This window comes from Melospiza melodia, chromosome Z (genome assembly GCF_035770615.1).
Source record: "Melospiza melodia melodia isolate bMelMel2 chromosome Z, bMelMel2.pri, whole genome shotgun sequence".
NCBI classification, from domain to species: domain Eukaryota; kingdom Metazoa; phylum Chordata; class Aves; order Passeriformes; family Passerellidae; genus Melospiza; species Melospiza melodia.
The window spans coordinates 80,275,151-80,287,231 of record NC_086226.1 but is presented as its reverse complement, the minus strand read 5'-3'; the positions used below and the strand labels follow the sequence as shown (position 1 = coordinate 80,287,231).

The 12,081-nt window shown below is 42.3% G+C and overlaps 1 protein-coding gene across 3 annotated transcripts in view; it reads right to left on the bottom strand.

Annotated features, from left to right (window-relative positions):
* VCAN (versican) overlaps positions 1-12,081 on the bottom strand; it is a 98,235-nt gene that overhangs the window by 69,305 nt on the left and 16,849 nt on the right. For all 3 annotated transcript variants that reach the window (XM_063179777.1, XM_063179778.1, XM_063179779.1), the window contains exons 4-5: positions 4,545-4,719; positions 3,849-3,976 (exon numbers count right to left, since the gene is read on the bottom strand). In XM_063179777.1, coding sequence (XP_063035847.1) covers positions 3,849-3,976; positions 4,545-4,719 — 303 coding nt within the window. The remainder of the gene's footprint in view (positions 1-3,848; positions 3,977-4,544; positions 4,720-12,081) is intronic.

The window sequence follows — 12,081 nt, the reverse complement described above, 5'->3', positions numbered from 1 at the left end:
TTTTCACTGTGTCCCAGTTTTGAAAATTAATGTAGTTGCTCCAGAATCAGAATCGACCCCAAAGAAGATCTTTAGCTGCCCAAAACACAGAAGAAACTTCTCACCTGAGGCCACATTTTAGACTATGATTCCTTTAATGATGACTATCACTCTCACAGAAATTTCCATGACAACAGCAAAACCGCATGAGAGTAGGTGGAAAGCATTCAAAGGACATCTGGTTTTGGTTTTTATCCTTCTTCCCTGCTCTCCCTGTGGGGGGGAGGTGGTGCATGGAAGGAGGGCTGCACAACCTTGCCCACAGACACCCCAACAATAACTCTGCACGTGAGGGAGGCTTGTCAGGCACACGTGGGCTCTGATTGCTCTGGCCAGCAGACAATCCTGTGCTCTGGCCCTGCACAAGCTCACCCCACCAGTGGGCTTTGGTGGTGGCTCTATCTCCATCTCTGACACCAAATAACCACACTCTGCTTGTCTGAAGAACTCAAACTCTTCCCCACCCAACACTCATCTCCATCCAAGGGATCACACCACAGGAGACACCCCTTCAGCTGGTAAAGAATCCCCACTCAAACCTTTGCAGCTCAATCACTTCAAAATATTCACTCATAAATCACTCCCTGCAGTTAAAAGTACCCTAAAGGTTTCTGCTAGTGCTTGGTACACTGAAATGAGTGATGAAATACGAGGAATGTAAAACAGCTTGTAATAAAACACCATGCCTGGTACCTTTTTAATGATACTTTGACTCCAGGTTCTCATTTTTATCTCCAGGAGCTCAGAAATTTTCAATCCTTCCCACAGTTATTCTTCTGACTGTCGCAGCAAAACTCATACTATTTAAATTAGAATTGTGCAGCCTTTAATCTCTCTGGCTTTCCTCAGAACAAGGAAATGGCAAGAGTTAGCCTAGATAACTGTTTTCAATTTAAGCTAATAGTTTGTGATTTAAGGAGAAATCCATGTCTCTGGCTAACTTCCTGATTCCACACAGCCAAAAAGGAATAAAATCGAGATGGAGTTGCTCCTACAAATCCTCACTGCAAATACCCAAATTAGTACTGCAAATTCAGTGCACATTTATTTTAAAATGTATTGCAAGAATTCCCACCACCATTTATGGCCTTCTGGGGTAACAGACCAACAGCAGCCAACAGACCAATAAGTGTTCAATGACTTCCATGGTGAGACCCTCGTTATAGCCCAAATTTTGATATCATTAGTCAGGCTTGTGCCATGAATAGTCATTCCACTGACACAGACCCTCCAAATAAGGACCTCTTTAGTGCAAGCAAGTCTAATAGACTTGGCATTGAATCATGGCAGGGTACACAGATATGAGCTTTAAAACTCACATGGAAAAAGTTGTATTTAAGCACACCCTAAGTGCCATGGATTCATTTTGCTATGAATTAAGTTAAGGTCACACCTTGCAAGATCAACCTTTGGAGAACAGGGCCATCAGAAATCTGACACAATTTTAGCTCTTGACCTGTAAGTTTCCTACCCACACAGCAGTCTAGTTTAATTCAACTTTCCAATAACTCCACTGACATTCTAAATTTCCATTTTCTGTGGGTGAGTTGTGATGAAGTATAAACTCACAGATGCTGTCTATCTCCTAACATGTGCCTGTTTCTCCTCATGCAAAAATAATAATTTAACTCCTCTGCATGTCAGCAGAACCTACCTACAATGTTTCTATGCCCTGTACCCATAAACTCCTCCTGGAGCTCATAGAAATTGTTGTCACACACCTGATCATTTTAAAACTTCTGAGAGTATGAGAAAATAATAAAATCTCTCTCACATGCACACAAAAACCAACAAACAAGACAACCAACCAACCAAAAACACCCAAATTGAAATAAAACAAACAAAACAAACAAAAGGAACCCAAACCAAGCAAAAAAAAAAACAAAACTCAAAAGCAACAAAAGGGAAAAGCTGGGGAGTGTCTTTGGCTAACTATTATAACAATCTGGCATTAAACTTGTTCAATATAATGAATGCAATATAATGAATCAAATCTCTACAATATTGTGTTCTAGCTTATGTATTTGTTAGCAGCTGGATATTTTCATATAAAAGCAGATCATGCCACCACAGTCCAGCTGCACAACAGTGGGACAGAAGTGTAGATGCATCCAGAGAGGGAAACCAGGTCATAAACCTTGGCAAATGCAATTTTATAACAAAGAAGAACCAATTAATGTCCATGAGAAATTGAGGACCTGTGAATTTTCATCCATGAGGACTGCACAGTCACTGCAGCCTCTAAGAGCCACACACCGGTCTGGTTCCAGGTTGTCCCAAGCACAGACCATCAGCCTCAGTGAAAAATGCTTCAGTTTTGACTCAAGCTTTACTTTTGAAAGTTTAGTGATAAATTTTGACCCTGAGAAACTGATGGCTCACATGCACCCAGGACAATCTGCTCTGCATTAGTTACACTTCTCTGTTCTTGAAGAGGGAAAAGAGCAAGAGATTGTTCTTCACCCAGGAATTATACAGGTTAGGTTTTTGGCTAAACCTTCTTTTTTGTAGGCTAGGAAAGACACAAACTGAATTTAAAAGCAGTTTAGAGGAGATTCAGATTGATTTAGAGGAGATTCAGAATCCAATCCCATCAAGGACTGATGGAGGATCAAATGTCATGAATTGTAGATGTTCACAGGTACTGCTTACTGGCAGATGTAAACGGGGCATAACTAAAATTAAGACAATGAAAAGCACTAACCAAACTCTGTCACTTAATTTTCTAGTTGAAAATACAAATTCTCAAGTATATATGTTTTCTGGAGGGTTTGCAATACCTGTGTTGCTTGTATTGCATAAATATCCAAGTGGTCTAGGACAGATCTTCAGCTACTAAAAACACTTACTGATTTCAGTAACTAAAATCTCTCCAAGTCACCAGCAGGAGAAAAATTTGCATGACCTAATCTATATATTATCTAAAACAGATTACAAACAAACATTGAGCACTTGCATTTTGCAATTGCTTTTTAAAAATATATGTACACCTACAAAGGCAGGCTTGCTCAGAGCCAAGGCTAATTTATTGTTCTGCAGACTTTAAGAGCACTAAATTAAAAGTGTAACAGCCAAGGACCATCCCTGAGGATGTTTAGTGAGGAATTATCAGGGTTTTTAGATAGGAGCTGTGGAACTGGCATGGAATAAAAACCTGCCAAACAGACAGCATTGTGACACACTCAGGCCACTGTAGTAAGTGGAAAATATAATTTAGTCCTGGTTGTGAAGTAAGTCTGTAATAATTTTACTAAACTATGCTCAGAAACTACAAAGTTTTTTCATGTCTTTTTATTTCTGAGCCTGAGATGACCCATTATTAGAAAGATACTATTAAACATAGATGGCAATTCAATATCTGTCTAATTTTATGCCATGGACACATAAAAGGACTTAATCACATACTTTATGAACTGCAATACAGTTAGCACATGTACTACATCTATCTTTGTATACACTTATATATAGCATACATAGTTTCTCAAACATTAAATGCATTTCTTTGAAAATATTTTTACATAACATTCAAAAAACAAGACACTTCAACAGCAACTTTTGTGACATTTACTGCACTAACTATAGGCAGCTTGAACCCTGACTGCCTCTCTGTAGACTCCACACTGGCCTTTAATTAGGACCTGCAGGACCACAAACTGTAGGTTCCCTCCATTTGGCAGCTCCCTTCAGATCCAGAGCAGCCAAAACCTATTTTAAATGGAATTTTCTCCCTCTCTGCTCTCCCACATTAGGCTCCCCAGTCACTTTTTAAGCCTTGCAGAGCACTTCCAGGCTTTGCAGACCCATCTCACCTTCCATGTGCTCCACGTAGCAATAAACATCATAAGTCTCGTTAGGGAAGCGGCGCCCATAGGTCCTGACTCCTTTCTTTCCCATCTTATCTCCAAAGCAGCCAACTCTTGGGTGTCTAATTGGATACCTGGAAATGCAGAAAATTTATCGTTATGACCCCTTAGGATTTCAGCTTTTATATTTTTCAAATCCTGTACTGCTTTAGGGCTTAGCTCTGAGCTCCATATAGAGTGTGAATTACTGTCTTCACATTTTGGTCAGACAACACAATCCCTCTGGGCCTGAAACTCAAGGACAGCCTCAGGCCCTGAAAGTACAAACAGTATAAAAAGTATAAACAAAAGTATAAAGTGGGTTGGGGGGGGTGAGAAAACTGGGAGTAACTTAATTCATTACCTGAAGCTGTAATTGGAGGATTGACCCCTCATATGCAAATGGACCAAACTTATAACTGTGCGATAAACTTGTGTCCATTGTCCATTTTGGGTGTAGCCTCTGGGAAGCCTCTGACTGCCCAAGATGCACCTTTTGAAGGCCTTTAATAAGTATCCACTTTATTTCCTTAATCTTATCCAGCCTCTGTTCCAGGCAGCCACTCCGAGGCACCGATTGTGGCAAAACAACCGTTTAGGTCTGCACAGGCCAGGCACACAAATTTTGGGTAAAAACGCGGAGGGGCATTTTGAAAGCCTCACCTGACAGTCTGGTCAGACACCCATCCAGCATCACACTGCTCAAAGCCATCCTCATAGGCTGCTTTCAGCTGCTCTGGGCTGGCCATGACAGCACCATTGTCCCGGCAGGTCTGGTGGGCCTGGGTGAAATTCAGGGTGTACCTGCTCGTGGCAGCCCGGTAGTGAAACACAACACCTGGAAGGCAAACAGAAACACATCAGAGGCACGTTTTGGGTTGTTTCCACAACCATCACCACTCTGTAAAGCAAAAACCCCCTGTTAGTAGCACATTTTGGCTTGTATCTGCAGCCATCACTGCTCTGCAACCCAAAAACCCCCTGTTAGTGGCACATTTTGGATTGTTTCCACAGCTATTACCACTCTGAAACCCAAAAAAACCCTGTTAGTGGCACATTTTGGATTGTTTCCACAGCCATTACTCTGTAACCAAAACTCCCTATCAATGGCACATTTGGGGTTGTTTCTGCAGCCATCACCACTCTGTAACCCAAAAACCTCTATCAGTGGCACATTTTATGCAACCATCACCACTTGTGATGTTGTCATGGTTGTTTCTGCAGCCCTCACCACTCTGTTTACCTCACCTAGGTGTTGTCACAATGCTGAAAACAGGTGGGCAAAATGAAAAATAGTACAAAAATGTGAGATATCACGGTATAAATTCCATTCCCCCTCTAGTGGCTGCTACCAGTAATGACAAAATACCCCCAAAAATGTGCTTTTTTTAAAGCAGATTTGCTAATCAGTGATGGGCCTGGTGTCTGTTTCTACTCATCCAAGATCACCACAAATACATCATTCATCACTATATGGATTTTGGTCATTTTTCCATAGCCATATTTTGCTGCACACACCACAGATGGTACAAGCAAAACAAAGCATGATTTTATTTGGGGTTTTTCTGGTTCTGAAAAGGACCTCACAACTTCAGCAGCTTCTGGAGCACGTCAGACCTTTGGAGAGGGAGGCCTGGTGTGACGATGGTTTTGTTTAAAGCAGGATCTGTCTAGAAGCCACATTCTGTTTTCTACACACAGACAATTCCCACTGAATCTGACAACAGCTGGAACAAACCATAAAGGGCACTGAAGTGGCAGAAAGCAGCCATCCCACCTTACAAAATCATTTCCCCCTATTGCCACTGTCTTTTACACTTTAGCATCAAAGGCCTGTCCCTTGCAATACCTAATTGCACTCTAAAATCCTCAAAAGTGCTCCAAAACCATAAAACAACCAGAGAATGGAAACAAAACAAAACAAAACAAGCCCCTAAACCATTGAATGTTCCTTTTCTCTGATGGTTTTACTGGAGTACTTCATGATGAGGAAACAGCGTAATGTAATATAGTTTGGGAAAATAGTAATATTGTAGCAATAATTAATTTTACAACAAGTCTTTGCTGTTAGAGCATTGTTGAAAGATAAAGAAAATCTAGTTCACAAGCAAATAGAAATACAGGTCACTTAGCAAATTGTTGATGCAAGAATTTCCAACTTATTTAGAAATCTTTTTCTCAGGCAGACAAATTCAGTAAAGTCTTGCCAGCCATCAAAAATCTGCATATGGCCAAGAAGCAGAGAGTTCACATTTTTCTTCTTGTCATGATTCACTAAGAAATGAATGCAGAAGATATTGTCTGAAAACTACTCAGCCATCAGACATCAGTTTTTATCAAAGCCACTTGCAGAGAAACGGGAAATAAAAGAGGAAAGGCTGGGAATCCCCATATTTCACCATTTAACAGGGAGTCACACACCAGCTGCAGCCACTAACTGGAAGCTTGCAGACCACCAGCATCCCTATAAAATGCCTTTCACAAGGGACAAAACCCATCACAAACAGCTCCTTCCAAGCAACAGTGCAATTTCAGCTTCAGATGGATCCAAATGTTGTTTGGCAACAGTGACAAGTGAAGAATACACCCCGGAAAACTATGTCTGCGTTTGTATCATTACATTAAACTTTCCAGGTGCCTGAAATTCAGCCATTAAGGGTGTTAAATTGTTAGGTTATTTCACTGCATTATTTGGCTCGGGCCCCACTGCGCCGTTCCAAACAATTTCTGGGCAGGTTTCATGAGCAAGCAGAGAACAGGGACAGCTTCCAAAGGGCATCTTCATCCTGTGCTGGGAGCCAAAGGAATGCTTCAGTGGGGATGGGGACACCCTGCTCCCCACAGCCCCACACCCCGGAACGCACAGTTAGCCAACATCAGCATTTAAAACTTAAAATCACCAAAATATTATCTGATTATTAATATTTTTTTAGCATGTGGTATGCATAAGAATATTTAATATATTCAGAATTTAGTAGCAGTGGTTGAAACTGTGAGCAGAACACCTGCTGGTATAAATGAGGATTGCTATATTAGTAGCACAGTAGTAAATAAAAATAGGATTTCAGGCAGCCCGCTGGCTGTTATGGATCTAGAATTTAAAAATGGACAACTTTTACAGAGCTCCCAACAGAAGCAGATAAAATATTTATCCTGTTTCACTGTGAACCCATAATAATAGTCACAAGCTGTGCATCTGGCTACTCTATTTGTTATTTTTGAACATATACAAGCATTTCAAAACTTTCTTTTTTATAACATTGGTGTTTATGTACTAAAGCATGTTTGATTCTGAGTCAGAAATATCCAATTACATGAAGCAGTTTGTTAATTCAGTTTGTTGTTTTAATCCAAATTAAAATGTATTTTGTGTGAATTTGGATTAATTGTCTCTTTTCTATAAATTTTTTTTCAAAAATTGTTAAAGGGATAGTCTATGACTTCAAACTGGGCACAAGAGTTTCTGCTTCTCAGTGCAGCCACCAAAAGGTTTGTTACCTTAGAGCGGATAGCAACATATTTCCGTAAAGCTGTATTTTTGTTAAGCTTCCCGCTGCTTAAACATACGAGTGTATTTTCCACAACCAGCTGTTTCACCTCTCATTCCTTCCATTTTTATTTTTTTTCCCCACGTTGGAAGCACCAACTGCCCTTCCTACCCTCAGCGTGACACCTGAAGGAGGCAGGACTAAAGAGTTAAAAATCCCAGCCAATTTAAAGTGGATTTCGCCGAGGCAAAGAAGAGCCTTTGGTCATTTGTAAACCCTGGAAAGGAACTCGGGGAATGCTTTGTTCTCCTCGCCCTGATCCACAAGGTAAACTTCACCTATTCTCAGAGCTGGAGGCTCCTCCGTTTCCAGCGAGGAGCTAATGGACATGAAAGAGCCTCCGAGGTGAATGGGAAGGAGGACTCGCCATGCATAAGCCTGTGCAACAGCTGCAATAATTAGAAGACCCCTGGGGCTAAGAAGATTAAAGTGCAGGACTTTCATTGTTTCAGTTAGACAGAGAGAGGGGGAAAAACCCATTGTCCCGGTCTTTGCACTTTAAAACATTTGTAAAGGATTTTTTTTCTCTCCCCCCCCCCCCCCGCCTTTGTCTATTTCCTCCCCGAAAGAAAAGGCAAGAAAGGAGTTGTCCTTGGAACAAATAAAGCAACTGGAAAACAGACTACAGCGGTGTAATGTTGTCACTGAACATCTGGCAAACAAAGTCGGTGTAATTACAGGAAGGAGTAGCAGCAAGAAGGAGAACTCATAGGAAAGCAATTTGTAGCATCCAAAATTCACTTCTGTCAGAGCAAGGGTGAACGTCTTTTCGTCGTTGATGTCATGTCTTAGAGCAGAAAATAAAAATGTGAGGCATTTCATTTTTAAGGAGCAAGGGTTTCCGTGGGTAAGAGCCTGGTTGCGTGGTTACACCCCTTTGGGCTGCTGCTTTATTGTATATCATGCATCAAAACCCTGTGGAACTGCAGGGGAAGCTGGTTTATTAGCTCCTGGTATGGCTAATAAATTATAGTTCACTTTCACTAGCGAGCTCACGCTGCTGCCTCACGCAGTGTTGGATGTGGAAGCTTCTGAGCCTCAGCGGCTGCAAATACAGCAAATTCACACAGCAAATACCTAAAGGGAAAAGATTGTGATGGCAGCGCTTGTTATCCTGTTAATTTTTGTCTCCAGACCTTGGGCACTGAGTGGTGCAGACCCCTGAAATAACCCCAAGCCCAGTGCCAGAGCTACCACACAGTTCAGATCACAGTTCAGATCCTCCCTGGGCTTGATGCAGAGAGCAATTTACATTACAAATACACCCCAAAAATATGGGTAACAGGGCTGAGCGCTGCATGAGAGGAAGGAATAGGGCAGCATTTTCAGTTCTGTGCATGAATAATCCGTTTGTCTCTCTCTCTAGGCTCTGCACCCATCCTCTGATGCCTGTCTTGAGCTTTGGCAACCTGAGAAGAAGAGGCTCGCCTTGCCAAAGGCCTCGGGGAGCTCAGGGTGGGAGGGGAAGCGCCTTCCCCTGCCCTGCTGGGGCTCTGCAGGGACAGGCACCAGCTCACAGGTGCTGCCCTGGGCAGGATGTTCGTGCCCATCCTCACCGCACACAGGTGAGGGGGCTCAGGGACTCCTCTGCACAGCTCCAGGTAATGAGAGGCGGGATCAATGCTGAGCTTCGCCTGTGGCTTTTGTCCTTCATTTCTCTCCCGCCGCAGCTCCTGCATCCAGAACCACCCCAGCCTGTCCACCAAACTCCCAAACTCTCCAAGGGAAAAACAGCAGCTTGGCCAGGACATTTCCTTCCCTCTTCCTGGCACGCATTGCATGTAGAGCCTGGGTCTTTACCACCCAGAAAATAAATTTCCCTCTGCCATCCTTTGGTGGTCCATACCAACTGTGCTCTTCCCTTGCCAGGAAGATTCCTCGGGATCCATTAGGCAGGAGAGTAAGGAACGAGGTGAAAAATGCAGCAGCCCGTGATGATTTACACGGAAGTTCAACATCAAGAGGTGGTAAGGTTTCAAGACAGGTGAGTCCAAAAGATTAGGTAAAAGCACCTCTTCAAATGCCTGCTTAAGAGATAAAGAAGGGGATTTCTGCTGCAGAGAGAATAGATCAATTAGGTTGTCAGCACACAATCTCTTGAGTGGCAGCGTTCCCACTTCGGAAACAACTTTCATTTATTATCATTATAATGCTTGCAGGAAAGACAAGTTTGCATAAAAATGAAAATGTGAATTACCATCTACTGCTGCCTCCCTAAGTCTTGTTTCTTTCCATTAAAAAGATCAGTATCTTAAGCCTCGGATTGTCTTTACAGGCATTAAAAAGAAAATACACCCAAAGAAAGGAAAAGAAGTCTTTCAGATTTGCAGCAGAATAAAACAGAAACTGAGAAAATGAGGCCCATGAAAAGAGTGAATTCCCAAAATATCAGTTAGAAAAGAATAAAGAGCTCTCACTTTTGGCAGAAAAATATTCACTGAGGAGCTATAACAAAAGAGTAAGTAAACTAGAAGGATCCTGTTTTCTACTTTGATCCCTTTAAATCCAATTATCTCCAAGGAGGAGAACAAAAATCAGCTCAAATGAGTGGTTTGTTCTGACTTCTTAATATTGAATACGTTGGGTGATACATGTTCTTCTTAATTGCCCAATATCCTAGCACAAAACAAGTGTTTCACCAAATATTCAGAAATGTTCCAGAATGAAAATTACTGTGCCACTTCATTTCTAGGTCAGATTTTTACAAGGTAGCTCAAATGTATTTTATAAAAGCGGACTTCATTACAAGTAGAGAGAAGGAATAAATGTGACACAGAAAGGTACAGCAATCCTTTTCATAAAATCCTTCCTGGAATTCAACTCACCCAAGGTAGCTTTGCCTAAAGGCTACAAGCTGAGTCTAAAGGAGTCTTCTATAAATCTCCCTAACTGGTGACCAGGGATATTTAATGCAGAGAGCTTACCTCACCCAGGAATATCCAAAAGCTGAGAGGCCAAGGACTCCCAGTGTGAGGCAGTTTGAATTTTGGGCTTAGAAACAGCAAGAAAGGTTAGAAGAAAAGCACAACACACCACAGAGAGATGAAATTACAGAATCTTACAAAGAGTTGCTCCTGAGACAAAGGGAAAATTTTGGAGGAACATGCACAGAAGGCAGAGAAGAGAACACGTGGAGGTGAAAATGAGCATGAATGACTTGCTCTACATATCCAGGACTGGACTTGGGTCCCTTCCTAGTGGGTCCCTTCCAACTCAAAATATTCTAAGATTCTTCGTTCCTCTCCTTGTGAGAAGCTGAAGCATCTAACACTGCCATGCTGTCAGATCCACTTTGAACACAAAATATCCCTGTCTGGGAGGTCAGTGTAATTATAGCAGCAACCAGGGTGTCAGGAAAGCATTCTCCGTGATTAATGACAGGAAAGGGGGTGTCCAGTGTGAGGAAAGTGCCCCTCCACTGATCCTGCAGAGCTGCCTGCCCCAAGCACAGCCCTGCAGGCCTTAATAAGGAGTAAGGCAAGCACCTGGCTGCCCCAAACTTCCTGCCTGGGCTAAAATTAGGTGTTTCCCTCCTCCCTCTTACAGCCTCACCAAGTGCAAAACGCCAAACTGATCTCAGGGGTGAAGTGTAGAGAGCACCTGGCCCCTGAGGATGGGTGCTCTCTGCTGAGCTTGGGCACAAGGCTCAGCACGTAACGGGGAGATGTGCAGCGCCAAAGGAAAAGCGGATCAGGTAACCCAAGGTGTCATCCTTCTCCTGCACCTTGCTGTGACCTTCCCAGAGCCCCAGGGCTGTGCACAGCAGAACACAACTGCTCACACCCTTAGAATTAAATGGGCCCATTCGGGTCGTCTGCTCCAAGATGAGACATCTAAACAGATACTCAGATCAAAATATTTGATCTCTGTTTGATGCACACGCAGCCAAGCAGCGCTCAGCAGACAAAAGATGACATGTGAACTCACAGTGTCTTGATGATGTCTCCGAGACAGAATCATGAAATGGTTTGGGATGGAAGGGACCTTAAAGATCATCTATTTCCAAATATAAGCAGCTATTGATACCCCAGTAGCTTTCATCGTTAATTCCTATAATCAAGGCAAAGGAAAGCCACAGAATTACATCAATTTCCAAGATCCTGTCATTGTTTAGAAAACTCTCACCTGTCAAAAATGATCTAGCAGAAATATGCACTGCAGAGACAAAGTGTGATGAAATGTGTCTTCCTCGTGAAGGATAACTAAAATAAGCAGCTGTGGTTAAATGGTGGCTTAACCAGGAGCTCACCCATGGATAATGAAAATCTACAGACATTCAAAAAACAAATGGGAAAAACCAAAGCCAAATCTGTTCAGGATAGAATACCCCAAGTCTCTGTGTGGGTAATTCCATCGCTGAGAGGTCTCTGACAGCAACAGGGTAAGTGTTTAAGTTTGCCCTTTGATATCAGCTGCTTTCATTGGAATAGGACTCTGGGACAGGCAGATCTTTTGTCTGAACAGTTTGTTGCCAATAACATATGAGTCTGACTTCAGAAGTTCATTTGGCATCTAAAACAGCAAATTAACTGGATATTTGCACACAAGTTATCAAATTTGTCTGTTGTGATAGCTAAACAGAAAAAACAATTAAAAATAGGTTCACAGTTACAGCTTTTGTACAGTCTTGGGCTTGAGACCCAGCCAAAAGA